The sequence below is a fragment of the Alosa sapidissima genome, chromosome 24, assembly GCF_018492685.1.
Source record: "Alosa sapidissima isolate fAloSap1 chromosome 24, fAloSap1.pri, whole genome shotgun sequence".
Lineage (NCBI taxonomy): Eukaryota > Metazoa > Chordata > Actinopteri > Clupeiformes > Clupeidae > Alosa > Alosa sapidissima.
Window position 1 is genome coordinate 8035536 of NC_055980.1, and position 21782 is coordinate 8057317.

The 21782-nt window shown below is 41.6% G+C and overlaps 4 protein-coding genes and 2 long non-coding RNA genes across 7 annotated transcripts; 4 read left to right on the forward strand and 2 right to left on the reverse strand.

Moving 5' to 3' along the window:
- The first annotated feature begins 1725 nt into the window (after positions 1-1725).
- zdhhc4 (zinc finger DHHC-type palmitoyltransferase 4) lies at positions 1726-5141 on the forward strand. 2 transcript variants are annotated; one of them, XM_042082764.1, is made up of 7 exons: positions 1726-1848; positions 2194-2324; positions 2455-2528; positions 2682-2860; positions 3730-3855; positions 4138-4382; positions 4743-5141. In XM_042082764.1, the coding sequence occupies exons 2-7, from the start codon at positions 2202-2204 to the stop codon at positions 5034-5036; spliced, it is 1041 nt and encodes a 346-aa protein (XP_041938698.1). In that variant the 5' UTR covers positions 1726-1848; positions 2194-2201; the 3' UTR covers positions 5037-5141. The 2 variants fall into 2 exon arrangements, with proteins under 2 accessions (XP_041938698.1, XP_041938699.1); XM_042082765.1 differs by having other exon boundaries at positions 1743-1933.
- A 2371-nt stretch (positions 5142-7512) lies between these two features.
- LOC121700361 lies at positions 7513-9063 on the forward strand. Its single transcript, XR_006027202.1, has 4 exons — positions 7513-7822; positions 7934-8061; positions 8305-8356; positions 8465-9063. It is a non-coding gene; the product is annotated as an uncharacterized LOC121700361 (long non-coding RNA).
- A 1379-nt stretch (positions 9064-10442) lies between these two features.
- Positions 10443-13061, forward strand: LOC121700069 (phosphoglycolate phosphatase). The gene is made up of 2 exons (XM_042082756.1): positions 10443-11658; positions 11952-13061. The coding sequence occupies exons 1-2, from the start codon at positions 11058-11060 to the stop codon at positions 12275-12277; spliced, it is 927 nt and encodes a 308-aa protein (XP_041938690.1). The 5' UTR covers positions 10443-11057; the 3' UTR covers positions 12278-13061.
- A 445-nt stretch (positions 13062-13506) lies between these two features.
- Positions 13507-16994, forward strand: bricd5 (BRICHOS domain containing 5). The gene is made up of 6 exons (XM_042082757.1): positions 13507-13560; positions 13962-14093; positions 14334-14486; positions 14733-14840; positions 15936-16089; positions 16900-16994. The coding sequence occupies exons 1-6, from the start codon at positions 13507-13509 to the stop codon at positions 16992-16994; spliced, it is 696 nt and encodes a 231-aa protein (XP_041938691.1).
- On the reverse strand, positions 16123-17176 carry LOC121700073. The gene is made up of 2 exons (XR_006027103.1): positions 16839-17176; positions 16123-16492 (listed from the first exon to the last, which is right to left on the reverse strand). It is a non-coding gene; the product is annotated as an uncharacterized LOC121700073 (long non-coding RNA).
- Positions 17177-17567: 391 nt separating this feature from the next.
- On the reverse strand, positions 17568-21765 carry mlst8 (MTOR associated protein, LST8 homolog (S. cerevisiae)). The gene is made up of 9 exons (XM_042082754.1): positions 21471-21765; positions 21212-21370; positions 20989-21040; positions 20724-20886; positions 20313-20388; positions 20037-20189; positions 19622-19746; positions 18183-18346; positions 17568-18017 (listed from the first exon to the last, which is right to left on the reverse strand). Exons 2-9 carry the CDS (start codon positions 21338-21340, stop codon positions 17899-17901), a joined length of 981 nt encoding a protein of 326 aa, XP_041938688.1. The 5' UTR covers positions 21341-21370; positions 21471-21765; the 3' UTR covers positions 17568-17898.
- Between the last annotated feature and the right edge of the window lie 17 nt (positions 21766-21782).

The window sequence follows — 21782 nt, forward strand, 5'->3', positions numbered from 1 at the left end:
GCCTTTTGCTGAGGGGTAAGCAGCTTAAAAGTAGCAGTGTCTCGAGGTGGCTGCACCGCATGGCAGAAACACATGCCTCCATTCATAATAAGATGCACTAAGCTGAAGACCTCCACACTCAGAGTGGAGGGAGGGGCTTGGAATACAAATCACCTCACTATGTTTTCCCAGATGATTGGATTACACTTCCTGTGCACCACTTAACTCCACTGATGGTGACAGTATTGTTAAAACTGTTGTATAGTATAGTACAGTACAGTATACAGTATGCAGTGCAGTGTACCATAGGGAGGTACAGTGTAGTGTAATGTAGTATACTGTAGTACGATGTAGTATAACATGTCAATAGTGTCAGCTGATGATCAGCTGCTGGTCTCACACGCATCTTAAACTGGAAAGCTCATGCACTGCTGTACTCTTCTGTCTAGGAATGGGAGTAGTTGGGTCAAGCAGGTGCACTTTCAAGGCTCTGCTCTAGCTCTCTCAGAATGCCCATCTCATTGTCTCCTTGTGAAAAGGGAAAACAACCACAAATTCACAGCCTACACCTAAACTGACTGACTGACAGAGCTGGTACAGTATAACACCCACTCAAGCGGTCCACACTTGACGTCAATCAATTCTACTCGGGTGAAAAATGGATGTAATTTGTGATGCCACCGGTTACAGACTCCTGTGGCAGATGGATGTGTCATTTGTTCAAGGATTGTTCACGGTGCGTTATACAGGGCTGAGTGAATAATTTAGTAGTGATGCTTGTACCACCAAACAGACAGTGTTCCACAGTCACTGTCTCCCATTACAGCTCTTGAGAAGTCACTCAAACCATCACACACTCTAGTAAATGTTGTCTATTCTTAACTTCAGAGGGAGACAGGACAGGCACTGGAAATTTGATCAAATTTGGCTTGTGTTTGTGCTTCTGGATAGTCAGATGTCTACCAGTAATGTTACACTGGATGCATTTTACAACTCAAGTGTGTATGGCTGTGATGAACATTTGGAGTTCAATATCCCCACATCGGCTGTGAAATTGGCAAAATTATGTTTGAATTAGCTCAGAGAGTAAGAACATTTCGGTTGTACGCTGCAGTAATATTTACAACAGCAATCACTTAGCCAATATTCCTCCTGCCCATGAACATACAATAATAATTTACCTTAGAACACTCATTAGACTGACAGAGAATACCATTCACATTTAGAGACCTATCTTATAAGTGTGCAAGACATCAAATTAGCATAAAGAAATGAACACCTACCTCCCTCACACGGGTGGAATCCGCAGGGGGTGAATTAAGTTGATTATAGGCTATGGTATCACGGTCTGGTGAAGGAGATGACATCAGTACAGTTCTTCCTCTACTGAACCATGTGTAACATGATAACAAGTTAAGGAGTCAGGTAGCCTAGCAACCCAATCCCAGAAGTCTGTCTTCGTGAACTGTACAGTGGATCTAAATACAGACCATGTGGATACCACACGCTTCTATGTTGATTTATAGCAAAAAAAAACCTCGATAATTAGCATGCTTTTATTTAATGTATTAGGGTACGTTTCTGGTGTAAAATGTGAAAAGATTCCAAAATCCGAAATCTAATCTTCTTGACAGAAAAAAATGCAATAATTTCTGATGATTGTGATTATGATCATCATGATTTCAAGAAACACCAAACAGGTAGGCCTAGGTTAGGCAAACTTTGTGGGCACATACGTCACTATGTGACGTCAGATATGTGGCAACCAGGAAGTGGAATAGCGCGGTTGGATACGGATAGGATACAAGCAAAGATTTGAGGAGCAAGCGGACACAAACCGAAAGAGTAGGATGAGGTTATATCTCAGGGGTAAAGTATCCACAATTCTAGCAAAAACATTACCCAAAAAACCGCAGCAGCCATATACTGAACACCAGGGGTAACAGGCAACATGGTGTGTGAATGAAGGAGAGCTTGTTACGAGTCGTCAACATTAACGACTGGGCAGCTGTTGTTGACAATGCTGTGGAATATTGTTAGATACGTTTCTAACTTCTAACTTTTCACTACAGAATAGCCTATGCATGCTTGATTATGTATGTTTATTGATATGATAAATCAGCAACCTGTAGAATTTGGGAGTAGAAAGAAAACTTTCTATCCCCACGCCCTTGAATTTTGTTGTTGACAGGATGCATTTACCTCATCTCACAGGTTAGCAGATGGACTTCCTTACTCTATTTGCTGTATATGTTGTGGTCGTGGTGACTTGCATTGTTCTTGTTTGCAAATATGCTGGTCAGGAGCAGACTACCTTGGGGCGCCAGTATGGCAGCCTGACAAATGTAAGTCCACAGATGTACACATGGTGGAGCTACACAACAGTACAAAGCAGATCTAGTGTGCTTAACCAAAACATCACTGTACCTTCTAAGCTGGCAGGCCAATACAATAATGTTGTTCTCTGCTTTGCAGGCAGTCTCTCCATATGTTCCACTATGGCTGAAAAGATTATGCAGTAGAGGCGTCCACAGGCTTTTTCATGAAAGGTGACTAGATACACCTCATACACATAACAAATAACATTCAAGATGTATGTCAGGAATATTTGGCTTCTGTTTTAATGACCCAATACTGTTAGCCAAAATGTTACATGTCATTGTTACATTATATTTACATCTGCTATTTGCCTTAAATTACAGGAACAACCTATTTATTTACATGCATCTCCTGCTGGAAGGTGCAGTGTACACAGAATACTCCTACGAAGTGTTTGGATACTGTAAGGAGATGGACACTACTCTGACAAACCTATGCGTTCCTTATGTGCTGTTGGTTTTGCATCTCATCCTTTTCTACCTCTGCTGTACCCGCGACCCTGGTGAGCAAGATGGGACATGTCTCCTTTTGTGCAATCTTTCCATTTTGTTTTAGATTAAACTGTATTGTCATTTTGCAGAGTACAAGTACAGAGACAACAAAATGCAGTTTGCATCTAACCAGAAGTGCAAAAAAGCAGAAAAGTGCAAGGTTTACAGTAATATAAATTAAATATAAATATAAATATGCAATGTATCAGCAGTAGCCTTTTAAGAGCAGAATACAGATATGCAGTAAGAACAGTGTAGCAGTAACATTATAAGAGTAGTAAAAAAATATATAGATATATTCAGTGTATTAACAGTAATATTATAAAAAAAAACTGAATAAATATGGATATTCAGTATGAACCGTATCGACAGATATGTACAGTATGCACAGATATGTGCAGTGTAGTAACAGTAACATTATAGGAGTAGTAAAAAAATAAGTGTATGTGCAGTAAGAACAGCGTAAAGAACAGTAGAATATGGCCATGTGTAAGTGTAATTACAGTATACAGTGTTTCCCATACATTGACTTATTTGTGGCGGCCCACCACAATATCAACATTGACCACCACACAATGATTTTCCAGGTTATACTAAATTGTGCTTCAATCTGGTTAGCATCATAACCACGCTGTGCTAATTTGTTAAAAACTGTTGTATTCGAGTTAATTCTGCAAACCAACCACCACAAATGGAATTCAATTCTGTGGGAAATACTGGTATATACATTTCATACATATAAATAGAATACTGTGGATGGGATAGGATAGTGCAATTGTCTGGGGGGAGGGGGCTGTTGAGGGGCAGAATGTCTGCCTCCTTGTTGTTGGAAAGAAAGAAATTAATCTGTTGATGTTTGTTCTGCTCTTTATTTCCTAAGGCACGATGACAAAAGCTAAGCATGCCACCCAGGTGAAAGTATATCCATATGATGGGGAACTCTTTCATCCGGGAGAGACATGTCCAACATGTAACCTGGTGAAACCAGCCAGGTCGAAACACTGCAGTAAGTGCAATTCAACAGCACTGTTAGACATGGTGGAGCGATTTCTTCCTCTCCTATTAGGGTATTCATTAGTAGGGACATTTAGAAAGTAGGTCAGTTACACTGTAATACAATTGAATGAACAATAGAAAAACACAAATTAACTTGTGTCAATGTGCATAATATATGGTTTAATCTTGTTTAACTGGGCAAGTAGAAATTGATTGCCATGTCCATATTTCTACTGACATCTTACCTTTCTTATGCTCGTCTTCTCTGACCTCTCCTTCCTGTCTCCTTTAGGGGTGTGCAACAGATGTGTGCAGCGGTTCGATCATCACTGCGTTTGGGTGAACAACTGCATCGGAGCTCAGAACACCCGCTACTTCCTGCTGTACATGCTGAGTGTGTGTGTCATGGCAGGGGACATTGCCATACTGACTGTGGACCTGCTGCTGAACGTGGTGTTCAGGACGGGCCTCATGCATGCACACTACGTTGACGCCCAAGGCCAGCAGCAGCCCACAGGCATCGTCTTTATTGTCCAGGTGAGTCAGAGCTCTGTGACACAGGGACGGCTGATAGCTAAACTGCAAGGCCTGCAAGACTCTCCTTCAAGTGGGTGTTGATCTTTCTTTATTTTTGGAACACCTGATTGTTCTGCCAGAGATGTCGGTTTAAGGGGGCCTTTGAAGGACAGGGTAGGCCAATTATCGTGATTTTAAATATAACAAACATCAGAAAAGCACTTTACTGAAGATTTCTGTCAGTAAAATTTTAGAAAGGTAATCTGTCAGTAACTGCTAAACTGAGTAATAAAACCAAGAGTTGTTCTTGCCACTAGCCAGTCTATTAGAAGAGGACTGTTTTGTCCCACTGACTGATCCACATGCACGTTTTCTCCGCAGCATCTCTTCCTGACCTTCCCCAGGATTGTGTTCATGCTGGGCTTCCTCATCTTTGTCTTCTTCCTGCTGGCGGGTTACGCCATGTTCCACCTGTTCCTGGCGCTGGGGAACCACACCTCTAACGAGTGGTACAAGGCGCGGGGCCGGGGCTGTCAGCACTGCCACCCGCACGCAGGGAACCGCTGCCACACACCCTTCAACCCACTCAGGGGGTTTTACAGCAGGGGAGTCCTGAAGAACCTGAGGGAAATCTTTGTTCCTTTGAAACCTCTGAAGAAAAGGAAACACAAATGAAACTTTGAACGAATTTTTTATGTTGTCACTTAATATTTTTTTTAATGACTGCTGTAATCTTTTCAAAGTGCATGTCACAAAATAAAAAAAATGTTTTTGTAAGTATCCATGCTAGTATGAATTTTATATCCAACCCACTAACAACAAAATATTTGGATTTAAAACGTTATATTCCTCTTTGTTTTTATTTGAAAGTAAAAAAAGACAGTTTTTGCCATTTTTTTTGCCATCTAAAACAATCTAATTATATTGTAATTGAATGTAGCCAAAGCAGTAGCTTACACCAGTGGTTCTCAAATGGGGGTACGTGAAGGCACTCCAGGGGGTACATGAGATTTTAACCCTTAGAACCCGATTGACTAGCTTGGCCCCTGCCTGCCTACGTACTTCCGCTCGATTTCTTTTCCCTACAGTACTCCGAAGTAACTACTCTGCTAAGCAAGGTAATACACCGAGGTGAAGTTAGTTTGATATTCAGATATTAGACAGATAATCAATTTTTTCATCCTGTATTTGCAGACAATGTACAGATGACCTGTCTACTTGCTCCCAGCCGACCTACTTAGTCTTTTTCATAGTCTTTTTTGTCAATAGCTTTGACATCATGTGACCTAGTGACTCCAAACCAATGCAGAATAGTTATCCTATATGGGATTCATCAGACACACCTCTTTTCATTGTCACTGTATGCACACTGTATTTTATATGAATATTTTAAAGAAAATACATTATTTCCCATAAGGAATGGTCTCCTTTTTTTAAATACCTACCAAGTCATGTGACCTAGGGACTCTAAACCAATGCAGAATAGTTATCCTATATGGGACTCATCAGACACACCTCTTTTTATAGCGACTATGTGCACGTTGTATTTTATATGAATTTTTTAAAGAAAATACATTATTTCATATAAGAAACAGACTTCTATTTTCAATACCTCCCAAGCCATATGACCTAGTGACTCCAAACCAATGCAGAATAGTTATCCTATATGGGACTCATCAGACACACCTCTTTTTATGGTCACTGTATGCACACTGTATTTTATATGAATATTTTAAAGAAAATACATTATTTCCCATAAGGAACGGTCTCCTTTTTTTCAATACCTCCCAAGTCATGTGACCTAGTGACTCCAAACCAATGCAGAATAGTTACCCTATATGGGACTCATCAGACACACCTATTTTTATATATAGTCACTGTATGCACACTGTATTTTATATGAATATTTTAAAGAAAATACATTATTTGCCACCATGAATGGTCTCCTTTTTTCAATAAGCCGTGTGACCAGAGGCGGACAGAGTACAGAGCTTCATTACTTGAGTAAAAGTACAGATACCCTTTGCTAAATTTTACTCAAGTACAAGTAAAAGTACAACAGTCAGATTTCTACTTAAGTAAAAGTACTAAAGTACTTGTTTTTAAAAGTACTTGAGTATCAAGAGTACAAGAGTACATTTTCTAAATATTGCATTACTACTGCCACAGTGCTTACATTTATGTACAGAAACATCCTACATGGAGATATGAAACAATTTAATGTTAATACCTTGGAGAATGTAAAAGGAATTGAAAGTAAAATGAAGTCATTTCCATCTTTTTACCATGTTGCCAGGGATGGGCAGTATTTCTAATACATGTATTTAAAATACGTATTTCAAATACAAAATACTATTTTGTAATGGAAACACTTGAAGCGAAAACTATCATTAACTTGTTCAGAAAATTGAAATAGTCTGGCGAGGTGGGGCCACAGGTTGGCACATTCCCGGGATGGACCTGCTTCTTCCGCTTGTGCACGTAGCCTATATGGGACTAATCAGACACACCTCAAATTAATATGATTTTTGCACATACTATTTTATATTAATTTCTTAAAGAAAACCAATTTGTTTCCTATGGAAGCTGCTTTGTGCTCAATACCTTCAATATACTGGGTCCTAGACATCACAGATGCTATGTGATACTAATCAGACACACGTCAATGTGAAATAATATTTTGCATGAACTATTATATTTTAATTTTTTCACATTTATTTCCACCTTTATTATTTCCTATGGAAAACAGCTTTTTGCTCAATAGCTGCCAGGGGTCCTAGACAACACAGTAGCATAACAAGAATGGGTGTTTCAATCTAACCCCCTTGACGATGACAAAGCTAGCGGTAAATACGTTATGATTTCTTAGCCTATTTTGTTGGCCTAATTAGCTGCTACCGTTAACGTCAGTGTTGGTGGTCAAAAACGTTCAGTGCTGTAACGTTAGCTATACTTGCATAATTATGTGGTTTTCAAAGAAAAGTGTGATCTAATCATTTTAGAAATAGCTTAACAGTTAACCAGTATTGCATGACTTAGAATATAGCGATTGGTAATTGGGCATTTCATCGTTATCTATCCTACTTCAGGCACTAGGCAGGCAGGACTGAGACTGTATGCCTTAAGAGAGTGTGTGTGTGTGTGTGAGAGTGTGAGAGAGAGCGAGAGAGATGGTAGCAGGGTGGGTCCTGTCCTGGTCATGTAAAGCTCATCAAAATCTGTATTTTAAGGTCGTTCTGTATTTTGTACTGAGGGGTTGTTTATGATCATGTAATCATTTTGAACACAAATACTTCCATTAACCTAACGTTACTGTGACTTTTTTTAAAATGTACACCTCAGAATCCAGGCCACACTGACCAGAGACCTGCCTGCACTCCTTTGGATGAAGAAGGCTACCCGTGTATACATGTGTGAACCATTTCTTGTGTTGGAAAAACAGGAGACCTGAAGAGCTCTTGGTAAGTTGTACATTGATTTAATAGAATAAGTAATACGTTTTTGTTTAGATGAGCCAAATCATAGGAATCAGCTTTCATCTAGGCCTGTGTTTTGTGATGTCTCATTTTTAGATGCTTTTGGTTTGCCTCATCCATTATGTCAGCAAAGAACAGGAGTGGGCAGGAAACATGCGCTGTTGAAAACATGGCCAACCAACTGGAGCACCCACAAGGCAAGTCCACAAGCCTTTGTGCTTCAGGTCTGTATGTGTTGACAAATATGTCTTGCTCTTGGTGATTGTCATTGGTAATATATCAGCATTTAAGAATCACACAATGTCAATGTTGCCCAAAATGACTACCAGGGAGGTGTTACCAAGACAGCTGCAGAGTGGCAAGACTGGGCTTTAGTAATATTTTGTCAGACAGTAAAGGATAAATAGTTTAATGATTTTTTTCTTTTCTTTTGAAATGACATGCTGTCCATGCATCTCAAATTGAAGGATGGATGGAAAGAACTTTTTGATCAACCCCCACAGAGAGCTGAGGCTATCTGTAAGTATATTTGAGTGGACAAACAGAACTTCTCTGACAGATGACATGTTGAAATCTTGCTTTAGACCTCATAATGATCTTATAATATTCTTTTATACCTAAATGCAGTTTGAAGACACCCCCGGCTGGTAGTGCTGCTGAAACTGGTGGAGGCAACAATGAAGCGGCAACAGAAAGAGAAGGCAGGTGGCAAAGGTTGCTGCTATTGAAAAATACTTTGAGAGTGAGTATGTGTGCATGTATGTAGCTGGGTAGGTCATGGTACATGGTACAAAAATACAGAATTTAAAGCACTAGCACAACACTTAACTCACAACCCACAACTACTGACAATGGAATTACTCTTTTAGAGTGAGTGAGTGAGGGAGAGAGATAGAATATTTCTGTAAATGTTTAATGTTAATTTAGAATAATGTATTTCTTTGAATCATTATACAGTTTTAAAATGTTTAATTGTTTGTGTTTTTGTATATGAAAGAAGTCGATTGTTGTAGATAAAAGTAGATTGTATATTTTAACTTGTTTAATTTCTAAAGTGTATATATGTAAAAGCTTGTATAATTTTTAAATGTTTGTTTTATTTGCAAGGTTGTGTTTGTCAAACTTGTTAATAAAAGTAGCTTGTGCTTTTAATTACTAGTTCTGGATTTGTGTTTATTTTCAAGTACTTTTGGTAGTTAATGGGCCACATGTGGCCCGGGGACCCAGCCGACCCAGCCGAGTCAGATCAGTTTTATAGTGTGTGGGCCAGTACAGGCCCAGAGGCCCAGCCGACACTCAGCCAACACTCAGTCAGATCAGTTTTATAGTGCGTGGACCAGTACAGGCCCAGAGGCCCAGCCGACACTCAGCCAACACTCAGTCAGATCAGTTTTATAGTGTGTGGGCCAGTACAGGCCCAGAGGCCCAGCCGACACTCAGCCAACACTCAGTTATATAGTGTGTGGGCCAGACCTGGGCCAACAGAATGCATGACAGTCATTTCACAGTGTGTGGGCCACACCTGGGCCAACAGAAACAATAAGAGTCATTTCACAGTGTGTGGGCCACACCTGGGCCAACAGTTCCAATAAGAGTCATTTTACAGTGTGTGGGCCAGACCTGGGCCAACAGAAACAATGAGAGTCATTTTGCAGTGTGTGGGCCACATCTGGGCCAGAGGAAATTCTTTGTGTCAGTTATCAGTAACTGGGCCATTGTTGGGCCGGAGGCCCAGCCAGAACTGGGCCAACACTCACAACTCCCTGAGGCAAGGTAGTGGGCCGGTCAAATTTTGCTATCTGGGATGTTTATAATCCAACGCTATTGTGTGTTTCTCTATGGCAAATAATGTGCATAATCCGGTTTTGAGATCCCAGCAAATTCCTGCATGGCATCCAATTTAAGGCTCACATTGCATCCCAATTTGTTCGACTTTACTTTGTTCATGGCAATGCAGTAAAAGGTTGTAGAGAATCATAGGTGCAGACACCATAGGCACACACTGGCTAACAAGCAAACTCGGGTCAAGTCAGGTCAGATCAGTTCTGTCACAGATATGGAGCGCAGAAAGGTCATTTTTAATCACTAAATAAAATAATGGCATTTATTTCTGTAAGGCGCACACCACATATGTCTGTAAATTGCTCAGCCCCAGAGAATCCCTCCACCATGGCAATGATATTGCCAGATCCAGGACAGTCTGCCCTACTACAAATGCATAGAGCTTGCTGTGGTGAGATACATGTCAAAATATAAGAATTTTTATAATACGCTTTTTATATTTTAATTCTTTAAAAAACAAAATAAAATCAATGCTTGTACTAATACATGAAAATTCTAAAATATACATATATTTAAAAAGTAGAATCCATGCAAGGATACTTTAAAAACAATTATTTAATAAATATTTCAGGAAAATATAAGTTCATACAATGAATATTATATTTCAGTAGGCTATTCAATTTCATTATCCTAAAAACCCAGAGTCACCCCCATACCAGGATGGTTCGACCCAACTCACATGCCACCCGCCGTCAATCACTGTCAAAACTCAAACGATGGAGTCGTGGTTGGTTGAAGCGTAGTAATTCTTGTGCGCTGGTTAGGGGGTACTTGGCTGAAAAAATATTTCACAGGGGGTACATCACTGAAAAAAGGTTGAGAACCACTGGCTTACACTGTGGTAGGTATAGAGAAAGAACTTCAAATGCAATGTACTCCGGGTTTTGTAATAGGCTATGCTTTTCGCGAGAGACCTTGAGGAAAATTATAATGACACAGCCACTTGCATGTTTTGCCAAAATGTTTCGACTGGCAACAAAACAATTTCGTGAAACAATTATCTCCCTAACAAGCATGGGAACATTCATACACCACGTGTTTATGCTGTTCAGTGCAAAAACTTGTAATACCTGCAACGAAATTCGGAGGAAATTTTAGCCCCTGTCACTTTAAGCCGGTGCGGAAGTAGCCAACTTCTTCCAGCCTACACCAAGCTCAGAACCATTTCTGAAAGGAGGTCATATGTAAGCTATTCATTGAGGCAGCTAAAACCTTGCGTTCGACTACTGAATGGAATTAATGACTAAGATATTGTTTACAGTATTACATGTAATGATCACTGATTCAATCCCAGCGCTACTTTTAACTGACAGGTGGTAAGCTATTTTGGACTTTAAAGAACAATATTAGCGAAACGTTTCCTCAACCACGTTTCTCAATGGCAGCGTCTAACGCTAAATGTACTAGGTTAACTGGATCTCTGGTCAAGCAGTTGCTTGATTCAGTAGACAGTGTACTGTTTGACTGCGACGGGGTTATATGGCGAGGAGACCAGGCCATCCCTGGTGCCCCTGATGTAATTAACTTGTTAAAGAAAAACGGGAAGCGTGTGTTCTTTGTAACAAATAATAGCACTAAGACCAGGAAAATGTATGCAGACAAATTAGCTACGTTAGGATTCAGTGCATCAGAGGAGGAGGTATTTGGGACAGCCTACTGTTCTGCAATGTACCTCAAATCAGTGGCAAAAATACAAGGCAAAGTGTACCTCGTTGGAAGCAATGCTATGAAACAAGAGATTGAGAACGTTGGGATCCAGACCACAGGTGTTGGTCCTGACCCGATTTCTGGTGTTCAGATTGACTGGGCCAATGTGTCATTGGACCCTGAGGTCAAAGCGGTGGTTGTTGGGTTTGATCAACACTTCAGCTACATGAAACTGAACAGAGCTCTCCAGTACCTCTGCAATCCCAGCTGCCTCTTTGTCGGCACAAACACTGATACAAGGCTTCCACTGGAGGGGGGGAAAGCTGTTCCAGGTAATGTACATTGAGTCTTTGCAAGTAGTTAATAAATACTACTTGCAATACTACTTACTAATACTAGTTAATAAAACAACCATACAATCTAGACCTTTCTTTTTGAATGGTGACCTAATGACAAGGTAGTGACTTACAGCCTATTCGCTTTGGACAAAGGCGTCTGCCAAATCCCATAACCATAACCTATATGAGGAAGTAATATGATTGTGACACCATGGTTGTTTTAAACATGGTGTAACCATTGGGACCATCTCTTCACTTCCGTAACTGCTTCTTGCTTGTCACTGCAGGAACCGGCTGCCTTGTCAAAGCCGTGGAGACGGCAGCCCAACGTCCAGCCCAGGTGGTGGGCAAGCCCAGCAACTTCATGTTTGACTGCGTGGCGAAACAGTTCGGCCTGGACCCAGCACGTGCCCTCATGGTGGGCGACCGACTGGACACGGACATCATGCTGGGCACCAACTGTGGGCTGAAGACCCTGCTGACCCTCACCGGGGTGTCCACCGTAGCCGACGCCGAGGACCACCTGAAAAGTGGGTGCCCCAACCGTGCCGGCATGGTACCTGATTACTACATTGACACCATAGCAGAGCTGCTGCCAGCACTACAGGGGTGAAGGACCAAAAGAGAATCTATATATACGTCCACTCAGCTTGGGGAGATTATGGGGATAGCCAGAGGGATGTGGATATGGCGAGTCCAGGGTAAGAAATTAGTGTATAATTGGGCCGCAATGGTTAACATGCATGTTAGTTTAATTCCTAGATATGTCCAGTATTGGCGGACAGGATCTGAGCAAGCAAAGAGAGTTCTGATTAGGAGACTGATGGATGTGCAATGCCTGTATAGTTTACATCCATTTCCCTATCATCTCCCATACTGAGTAATCAGACTAATTTAGAGTGATTTGTGTAGTTTTAAAAGAGAAATGTGACTGAATGAACAGTTTGTTTTAATTCTCCTGTATGTTAAAGTACAGTATATGTTATTGATGTTTAAAGGTGTATGGAGTTGTGTAAAGAAAAAAATATAATTTTTTATGAGTTTCAAAAAGATCTGTATAACTGTATAATGGTATTGCAATCCACTCTAATATGCATTATATAATTATGGTTGCCATTACAGCAAATAATGGCTTTTCCAGACAGGGAAAACTGTTTATCTGTGTCTCAGTACTATTCCTTAACTGTTTCCAAATGAACATGAGAGGTTCTAGGCTCTGTTGATCACTTGTGCTTAAGTATTGATATCACACTGAAGATGCAAGAAAAAAACAAATCATGGACTGCAGACCCCACTGGTATTAGCCTAACAATTTTCTTCCTGTACGTTACACTGTGTGTATCTGGACTCAAGTCTTAAAATGATCAAAATAAAATGAGGATATTTTAGCCATAAAAGCCTTCCTTGTCATGTGTGGCGATGGCGGACTACATCACCACCTCTCTCATCCTTGTGACCGGAAGCCCTTAAAGTCACCTTGGTCTGTCAGCGGCCACAGGCAGCCACCGTAGATTGCCTGAAAATGCTGCCGCTGGTGACGACAAGACCCGTCCACAACAGAGAACCTGTCTCTCCCCCCTTTGTCCATTGTTCTGGGGCGGGGTGGCCGGCCAATGGGTTGGGCACGTCACGTGTCTTTTGAAACAGGGTTTGGGGGGGGGGGGGCGGGGGTGGAGGTGGGTTAGGGTTGGGGGGGTGTGTATGAGGCAGCCCTTGATGGCAATGGGACAGGTAGCCTAGCTACCACTGTGTGCAGCTCAGTCTTGGCCATGAGCACAGGCTTGATGCAGAGAGGAAGTGGGCAACAGGCACTGTGAGGCAGAAGCAGAGACCGGGTGCAGGATGGTGAGGTGCTGGAAGCGCACAGAGGCCACGCCAGGTGACTCAGAATGCACGGTAAGGCATGGCGCACGGATGGACTCCGTCTGTGGGCTTCACTGTACGTTTGTGCGAGTTGAGGTCAGTGAAATAACTTTCCAAAAGCAGATGTGTTTAGTGTTGAATCACTGTTTGGTTGTGTCTCTGAAATTAATGTTCTACTGAAATACTTAAAAAAGACAACAAAAAAAAAACACTGTAAGGCTTTCTCACAACCTTCTATGCTTTTTATTCTCATATGGACAAATCTAAATATTAGTGTGAATTAAACTGAGTTGCATTTCCTTGTATAGTTTGTATTTCCTCCTGTAAGATCACATCTATTTGGAACTGGTTGCATATGCAAAGTCAGATCTTGAGAGTTGTCTTACAGGTTATGCCACTCCAGACATCACTAACTTTTGAATTCTCTGCCAAAGGATACGGGCCAGAATGTGGCCCCAAAGTTTCCTCACCGAGTGTTCTGGGGCTGCCTGTCCACTACGCTGTTCATCGTGATTGTGGCCGTCAGTGTTTACGCACATTTAGGCATCTCACAAGATGACACAGAGGTGACAGATTATTTGCTCAGTTTAACATATAACATTTATGAAGCTGGCCGAAATCATGTTTTGGCTAAACCTGAACCTGAATGTTCATGACCATTGAACAATCCAATGAAATTAATTTGCTAAGTGTGTGTACAGTTGTGAACAGTCATAACTAATCTTGGTGTAATCTACTTTAAATCTTTTCAGATTTTATTTTGTTTCTTACTGAATTATCCTCATCCCTATATGAATGTTGTGTAGTCTGCTGTGCAGATTGTCAGAATCACAGCTCCTGACCAGTCTGGCACGGTCTTCAATCAATCTGCATTGGTCGACAAACACAACAATTTGGTCTCCTATTCAGTGACATCCCAAGCAAATCATACCTCTACGGTGCTCTATCACATGAAGGATGTAAGTCTACCTCATGTTATCACAATGCCATGACAGCTTGTCAAGATTTACGGAAGGGGATTATGATGTTAATCTGTAGTCATCTTGGATTCTAGGAATGCTTCCACATTCCTGAAAAAATTCTACTGGGATTTTCCTCAATTCAGAGTTTACCTCATTTAAACTGTACATGCATTTTACATATCATTACTTAGAAAGAGTCTTCTAAATCTGTCTTTTTTTTTAATTAAATATTTTTAAACCCAGGGATTGGTGTGTTACAAGCCAGACAACCAAGACACCTGCTTCCTGCACAAAATGGAAGGCTCCGACTATGACAACGTGAACTCACTCTTGAACATGTCCAACCAGCAGGTAAGGCTCCTTTTTTCTTAAAGCTAGCATGGTTGTGAAAGTAGCAAGCAGGACTCGTCTTATTAGAACAGTTCATTTCAGAGGACTGAGAGCGCTCTCGCCTGTTCCCGGCTCCTTTGGCCGTCCGTAAACGGCACTGTGAGAATTGTCAATTGAGTTTGGGTGACTGTCACCCTCAGAGCAGTCGTGCACCAGCGCTCGCGGAGTCCGCAGGCCAATTAAAAGGCAGCTCTGGCCCGCTCACTGTGTGGCCACAGAAAGGGGGTAATGGAGCGACTCTGGGACACGAGAGCTCGGAGCAGCCCGGGCCTGAATTCCACAGCACACCTGATCCCACTCTCCTCTCACCCCTCCTGGATTCCATTACAGGAGAGGACCACGAGCAGCACAATGGCCACTCTGTTGCCCAGTCCTCTCTCCCTCTCTCTCTCTGAACCACTGACTGGAAAGAGAATGAAAGCTCTTCCGTTGGAGGAACTGGGACAGCTGGAGAGCCTCGGCAGAAGGGAAGCTTCTGTGTGACGAGGGGAGCGGATGGCTCTTTTTTTTTTTTGACGTCCTCAATTCTCTTTTTGAGAGATGAGAGCTTAGTAGCCCCGTTGAATGTTTTGAGTTTTGTCTGTTTTTGTTCCAAGTTCACAAATGGTGTCGCTTAATCAGAGACAGATCAGAACAGGTTCAAGGCTGGGAGGACCAATCCTTCTCCTTTAGCTTGGGACATTCAGTCTGACCTGATTAGTGAAGGCACTTACTCTAAACAAAGCCTATTGAAGTCCAGATATAGAGATTGCTGCGATTTTTTTATCTGTTTTAAGTACAAAGAGCCATTGAGAAAGGAGAACCGCTCTTTTTCCACGGTCACCCAAGCGTTGCACCACTCCAATAAGGCTCAACCTGATCTATCAGTAGGCTAAATGGTGTAATTACAAATGCCTTTTGAGCCAGAAGAGCAACATTTGAGCTCGGAAGCACTAGGGATACAACAGACGCCATTATGTAATCAGAGGTAATGCGGTGTGCTCACAACCCAAATGTCGTGTAAACACATGGCAAAGATAGTGGGATGAGACCTGACTACATGTGCCTTTTCTCCAGGTCAACCAGTTCTGGCTGGTGGGGAATGAGACACGCAGACACGCTGAGTTCTTGGGGGTTATTGCAGACTCTCGAGTGGACACCTCAACCCTCCCAAAGCCCATTCAGGACCTCTGCCAGCAAAGTTCTGTGTACTGGACCAAGAGAGCCGATGGTGAGAATTCAAGAACAGACTGACAGTTCATAATTAATTGTTTCTTGACTAACATTTACTACAGTAGATCAGCTACTTCTATATTTTTTTCATTCATAACATACAGCAATTGAAGAACATATTGGGATATCTACAGCAGAACTGCTTCAAATCAACATCAGTGGAAGAACAAATTTGCACTATATTTTAAAACCAAAGGCATGTTCAAATGTCAAAACTCTCAACTTTTGTTCTGGAACCAATTCAATTTTACACAATACCACTCAAATTTAATAAGAAAGAGCTTAGACTTCAAAAACTAAGCCTGGAACTGGAGATCCGTGTTGTGTCACTGGTTCCAAGCAGACTTGGAACTGAAACATAATCCCTGGACCTTTTGGCGGCATGTCCTTTTCTCGGGCTGCTGGAGACAGAACCATTACATCCAACAGACACTCATTAAATGTTAGGGTCATGGCTTACTAAAACAGCAAGCAGAGAACTAGCAATCAGTAACAGAAGAAAGACCTCTTAACCTACAACAGGGCAGGATCAGGCATGGCTACCAGTCCTTCCAACTTTTGACCAATTAGACTTGGTAAGCAAGGGCTCATTCTGATTAGATCTTTGTTTACCACTAGGGAGGCAAGGCTGAAAGACCTCAGGTACACACACGTTGCAGGCCAAACAAACATCCGAAGAATGGCTGAACTAGACACAAAATTCTCTTTTCAAAGTAGAAAACTTGTGTGCCTTAGGGGTGTGTTTACCTGTATACAACAAGTTGTAATTAGATGAGAGTGAACTGAGATCCACACCCTCTGTCCACAGGTCCAGGGAAACAACGGCTCATTTACTTCTGTATAGACATCTGCTTTCCCAGCAACATCTGTGTGTCAGTGTGCTTCTACTACCTGCCTGAATGAGGGGCTGGGTTCTGTGCTCTGAGAGTGACCGCCACCACCGCCGAAAACAAAACAGATCTCTCTCTGTATCCTCGCTGCACAGAACCCAACACAATGACTGAAGAGGGAGAGCTGCACACACACACAGGCACAGAATAAAATGTTCATGTACACACACTCACACACACACAGAATCAAATGTGCACACACACACACACACACACACACAAACACAAACACTGAGAGATCAAATGTGTACACACACAAACACACACACACACACTCAGATTCAACAGACTCATCTAGCCAGTCATTCCACAGGGGAAACAGAGACTCTGACAAATTATCTCCAAAGCAGTCATCATCATCTTTCTAGTGCCCTTTTGGAGAAGTGCTCTGAGCGCATTCATTTCAAAGACTCATTCCTGCTCGCATCCCATGTAACCTGAAGCCAATGATTAACTAAGAGTTTTTCTGCCGGACTCTCCAGAGTCCTTCAATAAAGCACCATTATGAGGTATTTTTGTTTTTGTCCTGCAAACAAATGAAAAAAAGTCACACAAAAAAACCTAAGAAAACATTATCAAGTCAACCTTGCAGTTGTAAATATTTATTTGCTATGAAGGGGGAGTTTTTAAAAAGCAGAGCTAGTTACAGACTTACAGGTGTGATCTGATTAAAAACTCAAGTGGATAATAAATAGTTTTTGTGACCAATCCCAAAAAATACATTACACGATGGTCCATCATTATAATTCTAACATTAATGAATTAAGGTTTAAAAATACAAACTATTTTGCCAAGAAGTAATGTCTGAATGGTCAAGGACAAGGCAGTTTCAGTGAGATACTAGCTGTATTCAAAATAAGAGCTTAACACGTGTGACTGATAGAATGTGTGTGCGAGAGTGTGTGTGTGTGTATGTTTTAACCAAGTACACTGTCGTTGAAGGCAAGACACACAACAGCTTTCTGATGGCCACTGTATTCCCTCTTGATCTCTCCGGTTTCGACACTCCACAGACGGGCTAGGTTATCAGAAGACGCTGCCAATGATCACAAAGCCCAACAGTTAATAACATGCGTCATAAATCAATCAAGATAAATTATTTACTTACATTTTTCAAGCTTAAGTCAGAGTACTACTTGATTAATTACTTACAGCAATTAATCATAACCATAATGACTGTATTGGGGTCACTGGGACTTACCTGTGACAATGTACTGCGAGTCCCCAGAGAAAGCACAGTCCCACATCCAGCCGCGAGACGTCTCTCCCGGGTTGTTGCTCTTGATGCTCAGCTCCGTCATCAGGGAGAAGTTGGAGGTCCTCCAGATCTTGCAAGTTTGGTCAGCGGAGCAGGTAGCCAGCAGGCTGCGGAAGTACAAAAAAAAAAAACACCCTGTTCACACTAAACTCAGATAAGTTTGGCCTCAAACTGATTTCACCCAAAGAAAATAAGAGTAAAGTGATGACAAAATACAGCTTCAATATATATGAAAACGTATCACCCAGAGAGAAGAAATACTCCTTTTGGATCGGCTGGTAGGGTGGCTATTAATTTTGTATAACAGAACACCTATGAAGTAGATCTGGTAAAAAAAATTAATCACCGTTCCATATCAATGCTCATTTTAATGGTAACTATAACAGCCATCGTAATCAACGGTTGAGCCTACAGTAGAAGCAGGCTTCGCAACAGTGGAATCAACAATAAACAAGCTAACTTCCCACTGTTATCACTGTCAAGACCAAAGAAATTAGTACAATAAATTGAGTTGGCTTCTTTTTAAGCTACTTAAAAACTGCTTGTTTCCTTTGCGTGCTATAAAGGCATGACTTTTGCCAATTTGCATAGTGGCAACTGGGAGATGATCGGGATAACGGTCTTTGAGGTGTCCTGATGTACGGAATTAATAGAGGAAAAAATTCTTTGCCTCCGCCTCGCCCATTTTGTGTATTGGGACACCTTGGCGGCAGATATCCCTTACACAAACAAGTATGGTGAGACAAAAAGATATTGCAAGAGAGACCATAAAATCTTCAGATAGGATGAACCCACTATTGAAACAACTGTGCTCTAGGTAAATGTAGAAAAAGTGACACGTAAGTGTTTCATATGATTTTCATATGGTTTCATAATTATATTAACCTTGAGTTACAATAATCATAGTTTTGGCTAATTTGGGGCAGCCGTGGCATACTGGTTAGGGATTCGGGTTTGTACCCGAAGGGTTGCCGGTTCGATCCCCAACCAGTGGGAAAAATGTGGGCGGGGGAAGTGGTTGAGAACTGCTCTCCCATGCCCACACCCACGGCTGAAGTGCCCTTGAGCAAAGCACCTAACCCCTCACTTGGCCTATAAATCTGATTTACATTACATTTACATTAATTAACTTGCTACTTCTATAAGCCTTTGACAAACATAAATCAGTGATGTTGACACTCTTAAAGCCCCTTGGGCTTTGGTTTTGTATGATTTCTGTGAGATAAACCTTTCCTGTCACTATTCAAATTATATCTTTACCATGACAGCCTCCTTGTAAACTTATAAACTGACAACTCTAATTTATTTTTGTTGAAAACCAAATGAAATCAGTTACAGTTGAAGGGATGCTGATTATGGTCACTTTTTGATGAATCACTCACGTTGAGTCTGGACTAAACTTGCAGCGCAGGGAGTAGCGTTTATGAGCTGGGATCTTGGTCTTGGGAATGAGCTGCGTTACCTCATCCCCCAGTCCGCCCGCCATGTTCCACACATAACAGTTGCCCTAGGGAAGACAATCACAGACGCACATGAAGCCACTATCAAGACCAAGCAAAAACAATAATGCAGCGCTGTTCCAAAGCCAAGGCATAATATCAATGTCATTGTGCACAAGCACAGAAGCAGTCAAAATCAATCAATTAAGAAATAGCCATAATAACGGCCAACTGTTCTGCATAAAATAACTCGCGTTGCATTGTCGCAAAAGTCAGACACATAATTGGTCATTCATTGAAACAGTAAGGCTGTCCTCTGGAATACCAGAGAGTGCACTAGCCAAAGGCAGGAACTGACCGAGCTGTTGACTGCAGCCATATAGCTGGCATCGGGGTCAATGTGCACAGAGTTGACTGACACCTCAGGTTCAGGTATGAGCTGTTCATTGTGATCTGTCTTCAAATCCCAGATGTGGATCACACCACTTTGGTCCCCCACAATCAGCTCAGCCTACAACAGGGACAACAGAGACCAAAACAGGGACCACGTTTATGGATGTATTGATTCAGTCTTGGAATCTCAACACTACAGATAAATATAGCAAAATATGTCATTCACTGAATTGCCTGTCACCTGGTTTGGGTGTAAGCACACACAGTTGATGGGTGCATTGACTTGGAAAATTCTTTGGCACTGCAGGTTTCTTGACCTAGAAATTGAACAAGAGCAGTTCATTCCAACATTCCTGCAAACACATCTGTTTCCAAAATGCCATACTACTGTTTTACTTACTTCACATGACTGATTCATTCAAGATCAGTATACATGCAGTGTGCAGAGTATGCTATCTTAACTTCTTAAGGAATTGAATAGAGCTGTAAATTCCCCACTACATACATACACGTGAGGAAACAAATATGTGATTCATTTTGTGGTTCACATAGTTTAACACTGTAATGTATCTTTAAATTTGACTAGGATTACGTTTTTTCCATCATGCTGTGCAACAAACTTCTACATAGAGGAAAACAATTCGACAATTACCTCAGGTCCCAAATGCGAGCCATACAGTCCTCTCCTCCAGTATACATCCAGCGGCCATCCTCATGGAAGCCCACTGAAGTGATGTTCTTACTAACACCATCGTAGTTTATGACAGGGTTGGGATTGTTAGAGTTCAAGTCATACATGCGAATATGCTGATAACCTGCAAAATCAACATCACTTCAGTGTTCAGACACTAACTGCCAGGTTAGTGCACACATAGCCTAGGCATACTGTAGAGTTGATCTCACCCAGTTGCACTTACCTGCTGCAGCTATCATACTCCTGTCAGGTGTTACTTCAAGAGAATTCACTTGCTGAGGAGAGTGGTTAAGGAAAGCCTACCAGAATGCTTGTCTGGGCCCAATTAGTTTGCAAGCAATCATTTTTTTGCTATCAACAAAACACACAGAAGACAGTTAGGGCATTCATGATTGTTTCTGAAGTGGTATCATCTGCAGAGTGACATCTCATCAGGAAAAGGATACAGAGTCCTGGTGTTGTACCGTCCTGGTACATATTCCACTGTGAGCTTGCCAGAACCGAACGGTGTGATCATAACCTGCGGTGGCTAAAATCACCGGGTCACTCCCGACTGTACCTTGGTTAACGTTCATGCTTGAATTATAGCGTTAGCTCTTTCCACCCTACAACACAAAACACAAGGACTCCACAATGCAAACACACCATTTGATTTTAACCATTAGTTCTGGCTAAAGAAAAGGCAGAGCGTGTGTGTATCCTTACCAAAAATAATTATTCTGCGTGGAAGCGTCGACGTTAACAGGGGAAATAATCGATGTACATGTTTCAGTAATTATTACATCTATATCATGTTTGCCAAGTTGCCTGTACCAGATAATGTCCACCTGTACGCTGTTTTGCTTTCTCCCGCAGGGTGTTCTCAAAGTCATGTTCCGTCCAGAAACAGCCACTATACACAAGGTTCCCCCCTCTTCGTTCATGGTTTGCTCACTAGGTGAACACCGCCACCTACTGTGCTGACGGACACCAAGGCTACAAATGAGGTTGCAGTGTCCATAACCAAAGTAGGCCTAC